Here is a 21990-nt window from a genome sequence, read left to right on the forward strand (position 1 = left end):
GAGCTTCACACGTGTGACTGATGTGTGAATTTCTACATGTAAATAAGCAAAGGGTGTACAACTGGAATATGTTCTTTAGGGCTGCAGTCAACCAAAGAGAACTGTGGTCAACTGAAATGTGCCTACTCTTCAAGCGTCGATTTGTCGGTGGTGAAAATAATAACCGCATTCTACCTGGTAGCGTTATTAGTCCACCAGTGTTTTTCCCCGAGGCCAGCACTTGTTTTTTTAATTCTTTGCTACAAATGGCAGCAGCACGACAACCAAATTTTGGTGAAACACTAGTCATCACTGTCACTTTTTACCAAACCGTCCAATCACACAGAGATTGGGTGGGACAAATATCACAGAGATCTGATCAATTCTTCAGTGGAAAAAAAACATACAACCAGTAACAGCAGCGACTGTTCAACCAATGACTTAGCATAAAGACTGGAAACGGGGAAAACGGCTCGCCGAGATCTGTCCGAAGTAACAAAATCCATCTTGCAGTACTTCTGAAGTTCACTAATCAACACGTTAAATCTTGTTTGCTTAATTCATACAAAACCCAAAATGAAAACATTTTCCTTTAACCGATAAAGACCTTTAACACATAAAAACATGTTACTTTAGGTTGTTTAATTAATATTCTTATTATAAAAGTAAATGTTAGTTCATGTAAACACAATGGACACATAAACATAGAAACATACCTTCAACAGAGATATCCTGGATGGCGAAGCGCAGGATGATGGTCCAGATCATTCCAAGGGTCATCTTCCCATTACCGTCAACAATTTCTGTAAAAACACACGCATTATTATTCATAGCAATAAACAAAATATAAAAGATTATAAGCTGAGAAGTTGTGTCTGCTATTGTTCAAATAAATGTTTTATAAGATTACATTAATACCACTACAGTTTTTGAATCATTTGAAATATCTAACAAAATTTTCCAAAATGGCAGAAAAAGTGCTATGATTTGATCCAGTATAGCTTGAGATGCTGTATGTGTGTGAAAAATGTATTTATTTTAGATCAAATTAAAACACGTGTATTAAGGACAATTTTCACTTGAGTGACCTGGAGTTAACTTTTCTGTCACTGCCTCATTTTATCTGAATTTTCATGATTCTGTGAACTTCACCAGCCATCTGGTGCTCAAAAAATAAATCCTAGAAATGCAAATACGGTGTGACCTTGGTACATTATCAAAAGAAGGAAAAAGAAAATAGCTGGGAGAGAGAGAAAAATAATAAATGGGAACATATTGTTAGTCAAAGCAGGACTCTCACCCTCAGCACCAATAGACACCAGCTTGACTCCCTTGCTGCAGATGAAGTCCAGAGCTTTATTCACGTTGGCGATCTTGTGGAAACGCATTTTGCCTTTGTCAGGTTTGGGCAGCCTCTCACCTGAGAGACAAGGAAAAAATTATTTACTACAGTTTTAGAAGTTGGATTATGTCCATTACACCTGTACGACCATCATTTGTTTAATGTGAATGTTTGTCTTCATTAATTTTGTCTCACACTGTTAAGCTCTATAAAAAGGATTACATTGTTTGTATGTCATCACTAAAAATGGTAATGACATTTTATAGGCCAAACAGCTAATAGGGTTAGGGTTAGGTAATAGTTAAGATTAACTTAACTATTCATCCAGAGTATATTATTTCATTATCCCGCTCCCAGAAAACATCTTTTCAAAAACCAATATTAATGCTGTTTATTATATCATCCATAGGAATGGTTGAATCCGCAAACTGGCTTCCTTAATTTACATACACCACCAAATAGGGTTTGCACTAAGAATCACAATCACCTGTGTTTTTATAACTGTCCCCCCGTTCCTGTGTCTCTGAAACTTCGCTAACGAGTGAAGATGTTACAATAACTAAGAAGAAGTATGGCTAAAATGATAAATCCATGAAGGATTAAGGACACTCTCAGTCTTAAGCATATAAGAGATCATGATATGTATCAGTTTTTTAATCTAAAATGATTGTTTAAACAGATGGCAAAACACAGCAAGTGTGCGAGTGTGTGCGACTGTCCGTCTGTGTGTGTGTGTGTGTGTGTGTGTGGATGAGATCCACCTGATATGACCTCCAGCAGCAGCATGAGTTTGAGGCCATTTCTGAAATCCTCCTCAATGTTCTCAATCTGTGTCCCGGCCTTCCTCAAGTGGGAGTTACACCAAGCTGTGAAGGTCTGAGAGAGAGACGATAGAGAGGGTTACACTGTCATCTATCCAACTCCATGACAAATACAGACACTGACAGCAACCACTATGACTATACCTGCCCCACACCCACACACACACACACACACACACACACACACACACACACACCCAAACCCACACAGCTTGATGTTTTCATGAGGGCAGCATCAAAACAGCTTAGCCAGGCCTGAACTGTCCACTTCAATTTGTGTTATTGTTATCACTGCGGCTGGTGACGGTGAAAGACAAGGCTGAAACTGACTTTTGGTTTGTACTGTGATTTAGTCTGTTTATTGTCTTTTTGGAAAATTATTCAATGCCTTTGGCAATTGTTAAAAGAATAGAAAACTCTGTAAAATTACAAATGAAGTTATGTCTTTAGTTTTACAAGGTTACAACAGGTTAATGGAGAAATTGACTGTCAAAAAGTCTATGAAAATGTATTTTGTTTACAATATACATATTGGATTTTATTTTTTTGGTAACAACATAAAACAATCTTTTAATTTGCCAAACGCCAGTAAAAGGGCCTCTATTGAGCTCTTAATAATAATGAGTGATTCTTACAGTATCTGTTGTCCACAGCTGCTTTTTTCTGTATTCAAAGCTTCTCATTCAGTTTATTAAATTAATCAACAAATATGTTAATCTGCAGCCTAGATTTGAGAGAGGTGTCATGTCATCCACAGTGTTTATCTTCATTAAATCATGTGCCAGTGACCACACACACCTCTGCACACATCAGACTGGTCGGGCATAACTCAGTACTCGGCCTGTTTATGCAGCAGGTGTTAAGCTACAGAGGATCATTAATCCAGCATTTATTTTGCATGTTTTATTCTTGAAGACTTATTCTGCTGCGTCACATTTTGCCATTTGTGACCATTTACAACACAAGTTACAGTAGACTTTAAGTGAACTTATAAAAACATTGGATTGATGCTATCACCAACTATTTGCAATCTATGCTGGAGTTCGTCATTCTAGCGTGGCATGACGACTCTGTCAGTGTAATAACTCTAAGCCAGGAAGTTATTGCTATGAAGGCTTATTTTTTGTCCTAATTAAGTGTTGTGTCGAGCCTTTTTTTTTTTAAAGTAGGTGCTGTGTCTTTCAAAAGTCAGATCTCTCATTTTAGAAACCAAACTGTTCATTAGGTGATGTCGTTGTGCGTAATGGGCGGAAAGTAGACGGTGATGTAAATGGCTCTCAGCCGCTGAGTGCTTTCTTTTGGTCTGTCTGGAAAATTGCCTAATGGCGTCTGTCTTTTACGTCAGGGACAATTCAATTGGTTCCAGCAGGCCATTCAATCAATCTCTGAATGGTTTTTTGAGAGGCTTTCATGGCGTTCAGCTTCAAATGTGAATATTGGATGTGTTTGTTCACAGTCAAGAGTGTGAGTGCGTGCAAGGGCTGCGACTGTAGAGCCCAAACTTTGCCAGGGTTTTGAGGATGTGTGGGTGTAGAAGCAGAATAAGTACATGAGCTGAATAACTAACTACCGATGATAGTGTGGGCTGGGTGAGGAGAGAGAGACAGAGAGAGAGAGATGTATAAATTAGAATTGAAAAACAATGTGCGCTCAGTAGGTGAGAGCATACATTTTTCATTACAGTAGAGAACATTTATCACTCTAGGAATCAAAATGCGTATGCCCTTGTACAGTATGTGGGTGTTTGGTTTTATCGGTGTGTGCCTATTGCTAGCACTTGAATTTGACTGTAGATGGGTGGACAGAAAAGCAAAGCACCAAAGACAAAATGGGAAGAGACGGAGAGAGGGAAGGATGAGAAAGTGGTGTTTTTGACACAGAGAAGAAAACATACTAGTGACTAAGTGAGAGAAAGTAGAGACCGAGTGAAAGAGAAAGTGCACTACACATCTCTACATGCACAGCGCTGAGCAATTAGATCTTAATTCTGCTGATTTTCTTTGTCTTATGTAATAATAAACAGAACATTTTGGGTTTAGTTGGAAAAGTAAGCAAATTGAAGAGATCAACTTGAGCTTTTTTGAATTTCGAATGTGTACATTTACCATTATAGAAGAGCTACAGGCGGTCTGATTATTTCAAACCTGACTCAACCTCTTTGTTTTTAACATGTGCTGAGCAGTGGCTAGTGGTGGAGTAAAATTAATACAATTTTGAGGAACTTGTACTTTGCTTGAGTATTTCCATGTTATGCTTTATGGGAAATATTGTACTTTTGCCACTACATTTATTTGCCACATGTAGTAACTTAGCAGATAATTTCATATATACTTGACAGATAGATATATATATATATATATATATGATCATTTTATAAAATAGTCTTATAAATTTAACTACCTAAATAAATATAAACTAGTACAAATTAACTCCACTTTAACCAGCCATGATATTAAAATGGTTCTTACATGTAAATGCAACATATACTGTAGATGTATAAATAATCCAATGATATATAAAAAGAAGCTTTAAATACTAAAGTACATTTAGCTAATGTCATTTGTGAATGCAGGCCATGTACTTATAAGAAAGTATCTTTATATTGTAGTATTGTTACTTTTACTTTAGAATTTTAATCTAATTACTGTTTTACTTCTGACAAGGGCAGACGGAAACATGCTGAGTTGTATTTTCTTCCACAAACTTCTCAAAATTTGCACAGCATTTGGCCAGAAAAAGACATTGTCCCGCCTGTAAAACCTTATTTGATTCAATCGGAATTTCAGAATTTGACCGGCAGAGAAAGACACTGGTAGAAGCAGAAAGAAAGAGAGGCAACGAAGTGTAGAAGAGAGAGTAGTGACAGGAATGCCCAGGCCCTGGTGTAATTTGATGTAAGGGTCTGGAGAGGAAAGGGGGCCGCCCGTCCAACCAGCCGGGGTCCCAGCAGGTGTTAAGTCTCCTTTGCCATGCATGACCAAATTTAGACAGGCTCCTAATCCAGCACACAGGCTACAAGGCCAAGCCGGAAAGGAGACGAGAAGGTGTATGAAGGAGGAAGGAGGTAGGAGGTAGGGAGCCAAAGGAGCAGGCAGCAGGGTGTGGGTGGGGGCTAAATTAGGTAGAAGAGGGGCAAGAGGGGAAAAGACTGAAAAGTGAAGGGGGTGAAAGAGTGGGGGGGGTGGAGGCTAAATCGGGTTGCTATGGGACACCACAGGACAGCTGAGAAGGCAGGATTCCTGAGGTGAACTGTAAGAGTCCAAGACGGAGAGATAGAAGAAGAGGAAGGAATGGATTGAAGAATATGACGATGTTTGAAATAATAACTCAAGAAAGTTTGGCTAAAATGAGAGAGGTGAAACCTCACCATAATCGATAGTAGAGCTGTTAGAAACTAAACTGGCGGTAATCGAAATCAAGGATTCACTTAACCTAATGAAGCTGGAGATACAAACATAATCCAGAATTCATTAAATCCAATGTAATGGAGCACCGCAGGATTAAAAAAAAAAAAGGGATCTGCCATACATAGAATAGCTAAAGCTATTATTTCTATTCCTCTATGTGTAGTGCGCTATTATCTCATCCCTTGGGTTTGTTTTAATGCCTGTGGTGGTCTACACAGTCCACTGGCATGAAGTCACCCTCCATTCTGGCACCCACCCCCCCCCCTTTCTCTCCACTCTCCTCTTGTAAGTCCACACCTGTCGGTCTGGCCCGGCTTCAGCCTTTTTAACATCTTGTAAAATGAGGTCACTGTGGCCCAGCTGAAGGCCTGTCATAACTCTTCCCCCCCTTCCCACCGAAGGGGAATCAGGGCTGCTGACCCTCAATACAGCTGACACGATCACACACACACGTTCCCACACACACAGATCCCTCTTCCCATCTGAACGGCCTAAGAGATCCTAATAATGTCAGCTAGCTCGGCTGTCCATCAAAGAGCTGATAAAACCGAAGCGCTGCCTGGAGTTACTACTGCTTGTCTCCGAGGGGAAGCCATGAGCAGTATACATCTTTGGAACAGAACTGTTCAATATCTGCACTTCATATTTTATCTAAGTAAAGCCCTGATGGAGTTTAGTTAGAGTATAAATTAATATCTTAAGGTGGGAGGTAGTATTCTGAACCAAGTAGTTTTTCCAAAGGGCAAATGTTGCCTTGTGATCTGATTTTAAGATACTTTTTCATTATAGGAAAAGAATATACATGGAAGACCCAAATGTTGTAAATACATAGTCAGAGAAGACTCTGAGAAGAATTCAAGGAAATATGATCTGGATATCTTGAGAATTGATGGTATTGATGCAAAACACAAGTCCACAAGAAAAACAGGACTGGTGGCGTAAATAACATTTTATATAATATGCTTATATATATGAAATACAATTTTACTTTGAGTGTGAATTCATTGCATTAAAATAGTCTTTCATTTGAAATCAAGACAATAAGACTACACTGCTCCTTGGTCAGGTGTCTGCTGTCTCACCTGTGACCATACTCTCACCACAGTTGTAGACACAAAATAGCCAATGCACCTCCCACTCTCTGTGGTGCCAGTCCAACAAACTACACACACTGTTAACACACACACACACACACACACACACTTCAGCTGTGTCTGACCTGATGATTAGTCCAGAGTGAGTGTTACTCCTGTTGTGTCAAGGTGCTTCTTTACACTTACAGAGACTTACAAAACATCAGACTTTACACGTCTGCTAAATAGGTGGATAATTACATAAACCTGCAGGACGGTCCTAATTTACAACTAACCTCTTTGCAATTCTCTCTCACTGGTGTCCAGTCTTTTGCCACAGAGGAGTGTGCATATTTACTAACATAACTCTTCAGTATCTGATTTCTCTAATTAGCACCTTCCAATCAGGGATGGGCGGTCTAATTAGCGAAATATGCTGGTGTAGTGTTTGTAGTGAAAGCTTGCATACTGATTTGGCTTACCGAGAACACTGCCTGCACATGTCCATCTACAGTTCCCAAATATCTCTCTATAGTTTTCTGCTCAAGTGCTTTAACATTAGGTGCATTTTTTACTTCTGACAAAAAGCTACTGTAGTTAACTGTTCTAGTTAACTGTAACTGTTCTTAGTGAAAATGTAAGCCTATGTTGCAGAAAATAATCAGAAAACTGTGCTTTTAAAAAGGACTCAATCTGAAGCACTTTGGGCACAAATGCACTATAAGAAATCTATTGTCATTAGTTTTATGAAGCCTATATCATCCGAGTTAAGAGAATCATCTTATGAGCCCATGATGGAATAAACCTTAAACCATAACCTCCTCCTTTTAAGTCCAGTTATTTTAAATAAATGTCCTGACGTAGCACTTGAGGTAGGTACTACCCACCCCTCCTTCATGCAGTTGCTAGTAGCCAAAGAGGACACGGAGTATTAAAAAAACATGATGGACTCTTCAGAAGAGGTAAAAATCTTCACTGGAGTTTCTGCGCGTGAAAGTCACCGGGCAACACAATCTTCTGAACATAGCTATACAGAGAAATACAGAGAGAGATGTGTGGAGCTGATTCAATTGGCAGACAAAGACATGAATGCAACGGACGTGCTTTACACTTATTTAATTTAACAATCTAAATGCATGTTTTATGAATAAAATGTAACAATAACACATCGTATATGTATGTAATTCTTAGAAAGTGCTTCAGAAAGAAGAAAAATATTAGAAGAAAACAAAATTTTCAGAGCAAAAGGCGGCAGAAAATCTGATATTAATGCAATGTGTCACTATGCTGACCAGAGTAGTGTATATCTGAGAGAGTTTAAATTAACATGCGGCCGATTTGTAGTGTCTAATCTCAATATAACAGATGTCATTATGTCTCACTGCGGGTATAAAAATAGTCGGCCTACAAGGTTGACTCCATTCACACCAGTCCACTACAGCTACCTTTGTCACACACCTGTTTAGAAGCCATGTCCTGGACTATCATGCACACACGTTCACTTCATGCATGCCACAAACAAATTAGAGCCCACTCACATTCACTCACAGTGTACACAATAATAGCAGCACATAAAAACACTGTGTTCTTTGGTTTATGAGGTCACTATGTTTGTGATGCACAAGGACACATGCACTTTAACTGACCAGGTATACACAGAAAAATCTTTTAAAGTAAGATCTATAAATTGTAATAATGATAATAAAAAACAAGTCTATATAAATGTACTAGATGTCATCTCTCAGTTGTTACAATTGAACATAGGTGGAGCTGGAATCTAAAGAAGTACCCATACCTACATACTATACACAAAAATGTCCCAGACCTAAAAAATCTCAGTTTCAACTTTAAGCCAAACCCTGAAGCCACATTTTAATAATAATTCCACGGTTTTGACCACCAATACTTGAGCCCACCTGTCCGTCTGACAGTAATGTGTGTGCACAGTGAGGGAAATGTTCACCCTTCCCCCACAATGAGAAAAACTGCAGCACCCAATGTCAACAGACCACAGGTCAGTAGTTATTAAAAACTCAAAGGGCATTAGCTCCCCTGTACTGTTATGCCTTCTCATCTCAGTTATTTGGATTTTATAAGCAGTAAGGGACAATTATATCAAATAGATAGACACTCTTTTTAATGTTTCATGTTACTGGTTCTTTTAGGAATAAAGCAATTTATATCTTTAAAAAGTGCTATACAAATAAAGGTTATCAGGTTAACAAGAGTTCATACTATAAAAAGTAACTTAAAGGTCTTAAAGAATTAAGACAACCCTTGACAGACACTAGAAGACAAACATATGTATGTAAATATATTTTGTTCTTTTCAAACTCATTTAAAATGCTGCAAATAATCCCACTATTTTAGTATCATTTTCATTGTTGCTGATAAGAAACTTGCCGTTATCATTGACCGCTCAAAGTCTCAGTAGGACGCTATGGCCTGAACAAAGCGAACAGACCGTGTAAGAGATGTAACAAGTTCTGTTCATCTGTCAGCAGATAAAGTGGAGGAAATGAGCTTAATTGGCCCATCTGTCAGGCTGATAGTAAAACTGCTCCACTGCTGCGCTATGCTCCTGAACTGTGCTTCTCACATCCGTAAAAACTCAAACATATACAGTTTATATATATAAAAAAAAATCAAACATCAATCCATCTGAGGCTTCCATAGAAAGAGGGTGTCAACAATATTACATGGATGCCAATAACGTTTCACATTACAAAAAAATAATCCTTCAAGAACTGCTGATATAACGTTTATCTAGATTTCTTCACATCAAAACTGTGTCACAGAAAACCAACACTGTGTCAGCACTTCTGTAAGTCTTCAACTGGAACGCTCGTGACAGATTCAAACAGCAATCGTATCTCTGAGTAGACAAACAACACTCCCTTCAACACTTGTCATCTCAGTTAAACTAGTCATTTTCCATACACCTCAAAAGTCGACATCTAAAATGACACAAAGAGTACAAGAGACATTCAAAATAAAATATATACAGTACATATTAAAAACCTAACTCAGGGTCGGTACTTTTAAAATCTTTTGGCACTGAGTGGACTAGGGGTGTGAGTCTTCACTGTTGTCAACGATTCAATATCACGATGCATCACCTCAACACGGTTTCAGCAACAAATTCAAGCAGTCAGATATGCAGTATACAAACCCCCTTTTTATTGTATCTGCTCTTACTAAAAGACACTTCTTAGACATGGCGGAGTCTGAACACAGCAGACAATAGGCAATAACGAAAAAAGGCGCGACCGGAAAAACAACAAGTTACATCACTAGGCAATGATTACGGTCTGTCACGACATAGATGCAGAACTGTCCAGGTCTGAATCACGATGCACTGATGCAATGATTTAGTTCAACACCGCCAGTGTGGATCCAGTGCTTGAGTTTCTGTATGATTTAGGAAAGAAGATAAATCAAAATAAATCACTTTCTATTTAACTTAACAATAGATATCAAATGTTTGTTGTCTGAAAACAAAAACATAGTCCAAAAAGACTTCAAATCAAAAACCATCTGATCAAAGAATAAGTAAACTACATTATTTAAGTAAAAATTCAAAGGCAGCTTTCAGAACTTGTATCACTCACGTATCATGTTAGTTTTTCTGACTGGTTTCATGTCTGAGTCACTTTCATGCGTCAGGGGTCTCTTGTGGACAACAATCGCCCTAAATTCCTCCACAAGTTCTCCACAGCCGATAAAGTGACAGGACCATCGTGAAAGGAGAGGGGAGAGGAGTCACAACACACAACAGGTGTGGCCGAAGAGAATCTAGAAATAGATTTAGTGACGTCACATCTGCTACTGCTGATACATTTATTACTACTCATGTTTTTTTTTTAATGCAACAATTGACTTAATGTGTAGTCTTAAAACCCCAAATTGTTACTACATATTTTAAGGCCAACATCTGTGAAAAATGAAGCATTATTTTGAAGAATGTTGTACTAGTACATTATTGGTTAATAATTAGGTCAGTAGTTTCCAACCACTAAATCTTGAGATGATTATAAAGAATTCAGAAATAAGCTTGGTGACTAACTTATTTAAAATTGTTACACCAAAAACAATACTCCTTGCTATTGAAAAGAGGAACCACGTGCAAAGGTCACTAAGCTACCCAGATGTTTCCATTTGGGTCGATTCACGGTGTTGTGAAGTAATTCTTTTAAGATATGTCATCTTATGCATTCGTAGGAAAAAGCTAATGAAAGTGAAAATAAAGCAGAAATCAGGCAATGTCTCCCTACTGATTATCAACAGGTCAATTTAGATAATACAGAAAGAAGAAAGAAAGAAGCTTTCTCGTGTCTGATAATATTATGTAAACAGGTTACATTCTCAGCAGGTTAAACTGTAAGTGAATAAATCCCCAACATCAATCTATTAGCCTTTCTTCTCTATGAAGGATTAACGGGTTAATGTCCCACAGACCGTGCTGACAACGGGGCCACCACCGGCATCAATTGCAAGGCCCGAGTCCAAACCCATGGATTTATGTCCGTGTTAGAGGATAAAAGGCCTAGGATACCTCTTCTAGTTAAAGTGTGTGTGTATGTGTATCAACTCTGTGCCAGATGCCAGTGAGATATAATGTAGGCACAAGTGATTTTAGCTGGTGTGAAAACAGGTGGAGAGTGTGTTGAAAGACAACAGTCCTCCACCCACAAACACAGTGAGAACAATGCTAATGTTTTTAAAGATTTAAGGAAGAGTTTTGTTCCGACAGAATATAATGTTAGGCTTCTTTCTGAAACGTATCTCCACAACGCCATGCTGTGTTTACAGCATCAGCTATCCCCTGCGCTACAACATCACCTACCACCTGCGCTACAACATCACCTGCAGGAATTTAAGGTGGACAACTCTGTGAAGACATCTGATTTTAATTTACAGCACACACTGAGTGTCACTGTGCTCTAAGATATAAGGTTATGACAAAAAAAAATGGACTTGCTCCACATGAATACACAGGTACTGTGTACTGACAAACCTGCACTATCTACAACCTAGGAGCTCCATTTGTTTTCTGTCCCTGGCTGAACAACTCAAGGGAACGGATGGCTAACCTGGTTCAGTCAATCACTTGTTTTGACACAACCATCTGTCTTCGACTTCATATTAATTGCTTCGGCTCAGTGTGGAAAAACATTGTATCCTGCTCCGCTCCATTATGCTGCCTTGCATTATGTTCCTCTGCCACATGGTTCCCGTGCTTCCAGATTAATGATGCCAGCCAGAACTGCAAGCCAAAACTTACCAATATGCTCCTCAAGCACTGTCTCCGTACACACGCACGCAAGCACACGTACACACACACACACAAACAAACACACACACTTGTCAGAAGCGCTGACAGCATTCGAAGAGTAGGAATACGGTGGCACATCTGTCACATTTTTGGATTTAACATTGGGAATAAGTCAAGCTTTAGCAATTGTTTACAGAAAACGCAATGATATCACAATAAATGAAGAGGCATTTTGGAGCCTAATTTGGGGGGCAGATGATTTAGAATTGTCTTGTAGTGTTGATGGATTAGAGAGATCGCAGTTGCACATGATGGGAGGGTGCACCATGACCAGTTCCCAGTGCTGATTTACCCTTCCCTTCCTTGTAACGCAACTTTAATAAAAGAAATGCAGCTTGGCAGAGGGTGGCGGTCATCACAGGAATGCCAGGTATGTATGTGAGGTACATTTTTAAACGCACAATGGATAGTTGTTGCACTTATCTTATATGTCTTATTTTTAGCTAAGTTAGCTGACACTATGCTAGATTTCTGTGCACTGCACATGGGAATGCAACACATAAACAAGCGTTTGAGTAATACTGATAAAAACAATGACAATGTAGCTTGTCACGGTTTGCTGCTTTGCTATTTTGTTGCTAGATCACTCATAGTCTGAACATAGCATAAGAGTCTATAGCCATGCTAGCAGCTCTGTGAGGCTGTACTTAGCTACAGAGGTGCTTTGAGCTAAATGCTGAAGTTAAAAAGCAAACATGCACGAAATGACAATGTTGTATTTTAGTTGAAACGTTGACATGTATTACATTATGTTCCATTATATGTGACATGTTTTTCACTCAAAACCATAAAAGTTCCAACTAATGGGGCACCAGAAGATTCATTGTCAAGAAGTCATGAATATCTGCACAAAACTGGATGGCAATCCCTCCAAAGGTTGTGGAGGCATTTCAGTCTAGAACAAAGTGCCCTGCAAAGTCCTGCCATGTCCTGCTGTGCCCTGAACTACTACACACTATTTCTGGTCACTGTTCCATTATCTTTTACTGTGACTGTTACTGCCACTGTTCATTACACCCCCAACCCAGACACCGCCTACCAAGAGCCTGGCTTTGACCGAGGTTTCTACCTAAAAGGGAGTTTTTCCCTCGGCACTCACACTACATTCTTGCTCTTGTGGGAATTACTAGAATTGTTGGGTCTTTGTAAATTATAGAGTGTGTTCTAGACCTACTCTATCTTTAAAGTGTCTTGAGATAACTCTTGTTATGAATTGATACCATAAATAAAATTGAATCGAACTGAACAAAGTGTCGGACCGGCCTATAGACCAACATTGCCATCTCTAAAGCCACTTTGCCAGCATAAATAAAACTATGCCATCTTCATGAAAGAAAAATCAATTGTTTTTGATGGGTGAAAAAAACAAGAACATACTATTTTTGTAATTGTTAGTTTACTATTGTGTATGATGACATTGTGACCTAACCAACAGGCTCAAAATTAATTTTCCATGCCACAGTACCTATCAATTGTCAGTGAGGTTGTATGCAATAACCCTAATTTTCAGCTTGCACTGCACACACACGTTCACACACAGGGCATCCGTATCTTTCATTGTTCACTCCAATACTGCTATTACCCTCTTTCTTGTTACACAAGTCAACAGATGAATTGACTGAGTGCATGATCGATGGTAGAGAATAAAGGTGAGTGTACAGGTTCATGGTTGACCGCAGCAGCATGGCGTTTCCTTTGTCATTTAATGAGCTCTGAACTGCAGAGACTGACACGAGAGACAAATTGGTGTAAGTGGTTGCAGAGGATTTATGACAGTGCGCCTGGCCTGAGGAGGAGGACAGCTCAGGGGTGGGAGGACGAGGGCTGTGTCTAATTTCAGAAGGCAAGTTCTTTCTCTGATATAAGAGGCAAACTGCCCCGGCAGATCTAGGGTCAGCTAATTCCATTTTAACAGGAACCTTGAGCATGAGGACCTACTGGATGTGTGAAACTGAAGGCTGTCAACCCTGCTACATTTCACACCATGTATTTGTACATTGTGAAACTGAAGTGACTCCAGATTCACCACATGTGCCTGCTGCATGAAACAGCTCTAACCATGGCTTCTGTCGTTCTTCAACGGCACAAAATACAAACAGGAACGTGGTTGTAATTGCTCATGTTAGCTAAGCAAAATACACAAGTTACATACACATATTCAAGGTTAGATAAAGTCAAAGATAATGGCATTCTGGAAACATTTTGATATTTCAACTGGTGCATCTGCAGATATTTCAGCCATTCAAGTTCATAATTATATCTTCATAAACTCAGTCCTATTCTAAGAGCCCTATCATCTCAGCAGATGACTGAAACTTCTGCTACCCATAAATATTCATTGCATGCAGCCATCATTCAGCCTAAACATTGATTTTTTTTCATAAGGACAAGTTCTGTGTTCAGCTTGTCTCATTACTACAGGAAACTGACTGACTGGTCAACATTAATGCGGCATTTGAGACACCAATAGGAACCTGTTGACATTTTGTAGGTGTTCGTCCACGTATCCTCTATGTGTCATTTGTTACTGAGGTCACCGATTTGTCAGCTTGGGGGTTTTGCTTCCTCATAAACAAGTCTTCATTTTCAAAACCAGAAGTGAGCCTACAGAAAATGAATAACTAAAACTGGGATGGTTACTGCTTTGTGCAGCATAAACTTAAACACAGATTTATTTGTTGTCAACACAGGTTGCATTATTTATTAGTTTTACAGTTTGGTTTCTCTGCATAGACACAGAAATGCACATATAACTGTAATGGAAGTAACACCACTGTCAACCATGCAATTTTCTCCAACTAATCCAATCTTTTATTCTATTTACAGACCCACAGGATTGCTCTGATCAGATCAAGATGGCTGCTCTCACAGCCCATCAATCGTCATTTCTACTTTCACACCGTGGGTTCTGACACTGCAGCTGTATCGTGTGTCTGCTCTCGCTATTACAACTCTGCAAGAACTTCTGTCTTTAAACTTTCAACAGAAACACACTTTCATGCACACACACACACACGCAGTCACGCACGCACACACGCACACTCACACACACACACACACACACACACACCTCAGCCCTTCCTACGGCCTCCCAGGGCTCTTGCACTAAAGCAGTTTATAGAAGCCTCCCTACATGGACACAGCTTCTGGAATAGCAACTGCTATTTGATATGACTGCAAGTTCTCTCACCTCTCCACTTACGTATAACCCTTGTACTCTTTACATGGATTGCACAACACAGATACAATGCTCTGCACAATTATTTTTTACACAATTCACCTGGCGAATTTGGCAAATTGGAGGCACTGTTTGATTATATCAATGTCCAATTCACTGGAAGTAATTATAGGCAGTGAAGTAAGGCTTAACACTGATGTTAGACTTTATAAACGTGATTCCTAAAAAGAATATTCTAACTTACTTGTGATTCAATCATTTGTTAAAGATAAAAAATGAGTTGTGTATATTTTATGAGTCAGGTGGGGGTGAGGAAGACGCCATCTACAGAAATAATATAATTTCTATGACCTCATCCCTACCCGTTGTGTCTTGGATTTAAAGCAACACTGTGTAACTTTCCCACTTCTGTCCCCAACAGGTTGGAAGCTGAATTGTCCCATTATATCTAATTGGAACTACACTTCCGCTACCCGATCTGGCAAACTTTTATAACGCGGTTATAGCTGGTAGAGAGCTGCAAAGCAAATGCTTTAGTTCCTTTCACCCTGTTACGAGTTGATGAATCACTGAAACGATCTTGGAAACGTAATTTTAAGATATAAAAAGTTGCTTTACTTTCATTCTAAATTACCTTGTCAAATAGAAAAACAAAATTTCTCCCAGTATCTTCTCACACTGAGTTTCCATCCAGCCCATTGCTCCCTGTAAGTCTTGTCTTGTTTGTTCATATGAAATCAGAAAATCCCACATTTATAGCTTGGTGGTCCCCTTTTAGCTGCCCAGTGAAGTCTGTGTGTGTTCCACTGGTCTCGTGAGGGAAAATATGCTGAGAGATCAAGAGATCAGCTCAACAGGGTAAATGTCCCCTCACCGCAATCACAAGACCCTGACAGATTGAGTCATTGGAGGGAATCTAAGATGCCAAATTGCATTTTGGGATTAGGTATTGCAAGTCCAGGCAGTGATCCCAAATCAGTGAAGCAGATCTAATGGGTTGAATTACAAATGAATTCTGCATTTTCTTCACTATTGGTGCAAATAAAAAATAAAAAAGCATCCATGTTGTCAAAGAGAATGCGTTTATGTAGTACTACCAATATATAGAAAGACATTTAACATTATTAGGCGTCAACGCAAAATTGTTCTGCAATTGGAAAGATTTGAAATCTCCTTTTTCCAATATGATATGTATTAAACCTTTTTGACACCATGCTTAGGCCTATAATTATATATATGTATAAAAAGAGAGCCATAACGCTACTTTAAATGCAAATCACTGTCCATGTAATCCCTAGAAGAGACAGTGTTTTAGTCCTGTCTTACATCAACATCAGGTAGTAGGTGCGGATCAATGACCTTGTCTGGCTGCTGCACTACTGGCTGAGTTGTTAAAGTGCAAAATGAGATTAGACAAGAATAGATTTGATTACACGGCACCTTAAAAATCTCTCCTCTCCCAGGGACATTACATTAGGTTGAGTGGATAAATATCCCATACAGAATTTTACTTTATAACACTTGAATCTGACGATGATCAGTCTTTTGGCCACTTCATTCATTTTACACCCTACAGAATAGAACAGAGTACAATTGAATAGAACAGATATTTTACAGCATCAGGATGCAGGAGGATTACTTTTAATCCGGGAAATAAATGTTCATAATTATATATTGTGCAAAAATTACCGAAAGACTGATGCATGTATCATAAGCATTATTATTCAATTTATATGATACATACATATGAGACAGAATAATAATTCAATATTTTATCTAAAATAATAGCAATTCAACAAATTCCAGTGTATGTTTGGAAAATGGCAAGATTTTCTTTTGTCAAACATTTCAAAATGATGGGATGAACTATTTGCTTAGCTTTTTTAACATTTGACTTTTACTGCTTTAGTAAATCAAATCACATATCAATGCTGTCAGCAATCCTTACATAATTGTATTGAGGGCTGTATTCTGAAGAAGGCCGTTTGTGCCACTACGTGCGGGTTGTTACTCATCTCTATTTTAACTAGCCATTTCAACATGAAATAGCCATCTAAACAAAGGCTTTCTAACTTTTTGTCTTGCACCTTTCGTTTTTTTATTTTTACTTAATTGTAAAACTAACAATGACAATTTACAAAACAATGGGTGCCTATTTATTACACTTTCGTAGACGATTCAAACATTAGAGAAGAACATGGGTTTTTGTCTGTGATTAATGTGTATATAGTTTACAATAAGCATTGACCATAAGGCTAATAGGTCAGCTGAGCCCATAAGCCTTCTGATAACCCTATGTAATGGGTATTTATAGGTTATTGCCAACACAGGCTTGGTTAGGTGAGCAGTCAGTTAGCAGCTGAACAGAAACTATGTGAAACAGTAGACGACTTTAGTCACAGCATTGACCTTTTATAAGTATCTACATTATTGTGTACCAACATGCATCTATTAACTATAATACAGTAGTCATATTTCTAATTAATAGCCAGGTGTTCATCATTACAGATTGGTCCTGTGAGTGCAGACCTAGGAAGTGAGAGTTAGTGTTTAAACAGTCATTGATCCCCTTTATAAAGATCACTACTTTTGTAGATGTGGTTGGGTAAGGTCTCTCTAGACAGTCAAAACAGCAACTGGGTGACACAGACATCAATACGCTTTGGGAGTTTATGTTCTACTTCTGTTCCAATCTGGCCTGTTTGCAGACTTAAACTGACAACCCAGCCCTTCTTATCTCTAGGCTTACAGTTGCTGACAAGATGCAGCCAAATCTCTTCACTCTGTCCTTTCGCATCTCATTCCATCTGACACCATTTGCTGGATGCAATATCTAACACGATTTTTGCCAACTCCTATAAAATCAAATTCCTAGTCCAAACCAAACCATGAATAATATATCTAGCAATGTACAAGAGCAGCTTCATGACGAACACAAACCAATGTGTCAAGATGTACAATTCCAACACGCACACTCCCAAGCACACACTATTTCTAATGTCCAGTATCAGATTCAACATCACTGTGTGTTGACAAACACACAGTGATGTTGAATCTGATACAGTCTTCTTTACTACTGTGTCAAGTGGCGAGCAGCTTTTTCCACTGAAATTTCATGGATAGACGAGAGAACAGGTGGTGCAAAGATTTCCTTTCATATTCATTACATTGCAAAATGATGCACTGGCTATATTTATGGGGTGAGATCACTTCCTTAAGCTAGATGTTGCATGCCGAGAAGAGCAACGGAGTGCGATGATCTACTCCCCCAGGAGGTTGAGAGGAGAAGACTAAAGAGAGGGGCATGTTTAGCTATGTGAGACCCAGGCCTTTTATATCGTCTTACATTCAGTGTATTAACATGTGCATGAGACAGTAAAAAGGTGACTCTTCTAATACAGAAAAAGAAAAACAGAAAAAAGAAAACAGACGGTGCAAAGGATTTTTCAAGAATGGTGGCATTAGGAAGTGTTCAACCTGATGGCTAAAAAAGAGAGAAAGAAAGCAAGGGATGAAGGCAGGGAGGGAAGGAAAGAAGATGGAGCCGAGCAAGTTGAAGAGTATTTATAGGAAGATGTTTATTTGTAGGTCTGTGAAACCAACCCGGGTGTATATCTACCAGCCTTGCCATCTCTCTGTCTCTCTCTGTTACCATCTGTTGAGGACTCTCAGCCTGTCACCGTTCTCTGGCTCTATGGGTGGGGGGGGACATTTTGCACTGACAGAACAATGTGACAACATTAACAGCAAAATAACATCTGAACATGCCTGGTAAAAATACTGCTGTTACTCTGCACTATGCTTTAATGCACCACAATGGTGCAGATTAGGTGTTATTAGATTAGATGAGATGAAATGAGATTAAACTAGGTTAGAGTACATTACAGTATATTATTATATTATCGTCAGGAGCACAAAAATAGAATCCAGCAAAGAATAAAAGGATATACTATAGCACATATGCTTTAATATATCAGCATACCTTTGAACTTTAAATATAGCGGTCGGATTATTTTTACTGCTGACAAATGACCAATTGACAGATTGCCCTTTATTATAAGGAGCATGTCAATTATAATAAATTAGCAACAGAACAATGATCAGCGATTTTACAAAATACATATTGGTGTCTGTAACTTAGTATGCAACATTAAAAGTAAACATTGGTGCAGTCATTCAAAAGTGTGTTTGACTCCCAGCTGTTCTAGAGACATTCCCACATTTCTGGAAGACTCAAAATAGCGAAATAATACTGACATCTGACTCGTAATAACAAATGTTTTTAACCTGTCTTCCAAGTTATGCCCACCCAACAAAAGATAAAAGACGATAACGGAACAGGAAGTAACTTTTTCTACAGGTCAATTACAATATAAATCTGCATTAATATAGTAGCTAAACATTAAAAAAAAAAAAAAGCTTGTTTTTAACGTGTTAATATTTAAATGTTCATATTGTAATAGTTTAATTGCACAAGATAAGTTACCATCTGTGTTTGGTTAATGTCAATACAAACTAAATACTTTATTGCTACAGCTATAAAGAATAGCCTTTACAAGATATTGAAATGTCTATGCTAAGTTTTGTCAAATGACCTGTCATCTTTGCTTTATGATTCATATGTAATGTTAGCCATTATTTTTACATTTCAAGCCTTTTCACTGAAGATTTCACTGTAAAGGCCTGAAATGTGAAAATGATGGGTACATAACCAACAGTTGGACTGTGTAACGTTATGAACTGCGGCATTCTTGCACAATGTGGAGGTCTAAAACATATGTGCCAACCTTAATATTATAGTTTTATACTCTTAGTACTTAATGGTACTTCTAAACCACGATAACTGATCTTCCTGACAACTACTTTCATCTTGAGCTACGGAAAGTATGGACTGTAACTGTGAAAATGGTTATACCACATGGCTACCATGGCGAAGCTAACGAACCAGGGGATGAAAAATAGCTTTCAATTAACTGAAACGTTGTGGTGGCTGGACAACTAGTATGTCAGGTGAAACATTTAAACAAAAAATAAAGCTGTATTAACCTTTGCCGGTGTTGTTTCTGTCCTAGTTATGCGGCGGCATACGTCAGTTGACTTTTAGCTCAGACAGCTAATTTAAGCACCTGTCAAGATCGTCCTCCGCGAGACAAGCAAGGCCACATGGTTGCCTAGACAACAGGTAGTATCGCTGACAATATCCGGGAAAGTCTATTTTCTCGATTTAGTTTTTTAGTTTTTTTACCTATATTTACAAACTAACTCATTCATTCACTAACTAAACGTGGACAAAAAAATTGTTGATCATTTGAACTAGACCTACATCGGTCTAAAATAGATGAAAACTGACTTAAATTAAAAAAGAAAAAATACTAGTATATCTCTCCCTTGTGTTGAGCTGTGCTCCAGGTTGGCTTAATGTTGTTAAGACCCTTATTAACGTATGTGTATTTTATAAGTTATGTTTCATATGTAGGCGAAAGACTGGGGGAGCGTGGTCTTATATTTAGACAGTCTTCGCAAAGGCAATCGGGGGTAACTGAAAGACAACACTGAGAAAGTTCCAAGGCCTAAAATATCTGCCCACGCAGCTTCCAGTAAAACTGAAGTGCCAGGTGCGAGGACAGCAGATGTCCAGTGTCATGTTGGGCTGTTTTAGACTTTACACAATTAAGGTGAAGCCAGTGACTCCAAAACGATGCCATTTGTCATGTTAAATGCATTGAAAGTTACTCATTGTTGGGTGATGGCATGGGTCACACTGTGCGTAATTACGCACGGTGGCACATGCGTAAGCCCCTGCTCAGAGCCTCCTAATACAAGCCTACCTTTCTCTGCTGCTTCTCCCAGGCAGGGTCCAGCAGGAGGTCCCTGTCCCAGTCGTCCTCTTGGGTCATGTACGCCTCTTCATGTTGAATCGTGTAAGAGTTGCTGTATGAGACTTGGGTTTCGACAGCTGTCATCGTGCCGCCTCTGTCAGGACTTTACGTCCCCTTTTATAGTAAGAAAAAAAAATCAGCAATAGACGACGCCGTGAGGGCAAGAACCACCTTGAGACGAGGGGTCTCCACTGGTGCGAGGTGCCTGTGCGGAGGTGGTGCTCCCACTACCAGAAAACCCTGCTGGCCCGGTGCTACTTTCCTGGTCAAACGTGGCACACGTGACAGCACCCCAATAAGTATGGGAACCAACAGCTTGGGTATCAGGTTCTGAACCTAAAAGGATTTAAAAGGCGTGGTAGTCTCCTGCGGACAGGGTTCACTGGCTAGTTAGTGGCGTGGAGGGATGTCATTTACGCCCCCTCGCATCCGAGAGGTTTTTATGGCCGGTGCAATGCACCTGTTGCTGTTAGTGACCCTGAACTGCAAACCCAGGCCTCTGTAGTCTAGGCCTTACTCTCCCGAAAGAACAGGATCACAGAATTGTATATCTAAATCTCAAAAACAAGAGTCAATCTTACTAAAAAAATAATCTAAACGTCCCCCTACCCCCTTTTCTATCATCAGTTATAAGGTATCCAGCAATCTATCAAGAAATATCCATGGCATTCTGTATTACCTCAATACATATATGCAATGAGAATAAAAAGACATTCAGGCACTTTAATGAGAAAAAAATGAATTTATTCATGATTTGCATGCAGACTGAAAAATGCCTCACAACATTTTAAGAAATACAGATCAAAAGGAATATATACACATATGCATAAACAACCATACAATATCATTTGTGTTTATATCAGGATTTGTCATTTACAGTAAACATGTTGATGCAAAGATTTTATCTAACAATCAACTAAAATCCCCCCCCCATCCCATTCAACTTTGTGCTGGAACTAATTTCCTTGACATGAGC

General features: G+C 38.9%; 1 protein-coding gene across 2 annotated transcripts in view; it reads right to left on the minus strand.

Moving 5' to 3' along the window:
* The window catches only part of actn3b (actinin alpha 3b), a 33716-nt gene extending 12460 nt beyond the window's left edge, over positions 1 to 21256 (minus strand). Inside the window, exons 1-4 of one of the 2 annotated variants that reach the window (XM_034901134.1) lie at positions 20964 to 21256; positions 2083 to 2197; positions 1280 to 1399; positions 696 to 782 (exon numbers count right to left, since the gene is read on the minus strand). In XM_034901134.1, coding sequence (XP_034757025.1) covers positions 696 to 782; positions 1280 to 1399; positions 2083 to 2197; positions 20964 to 21098 — 457 coding nt within the window. In that variant the 5' untranslated portion in view covers positions 21099 to 21256. The remainder of the gene's footprint in view (positions 1 to 695; positions 783 to 1279; positions 1400 to 2082; positions 2198 to 20963) is intronic. The other variant, XM_034901133.1, reaches the window with a different exon arrangement.
* Positions 21257 to 21990: the final 734 nt, after the last annotated feature.

This window comes from Etheostoma cragini, chromosome 19 (assembly GCF_013103735.1).
Source record: "Etheostoma cragini isolate CJK2018 chromosome 19, CSU_Ecrag_1.0, whole genome shotgun sequence".
In the NCBI taxonomy this organism is placed as follows: Eukaryota; Metazoa; Chordata; class Actinopteri; order Perciformes; family Percidae; genus Etheostoma; species Etheostoma cragini.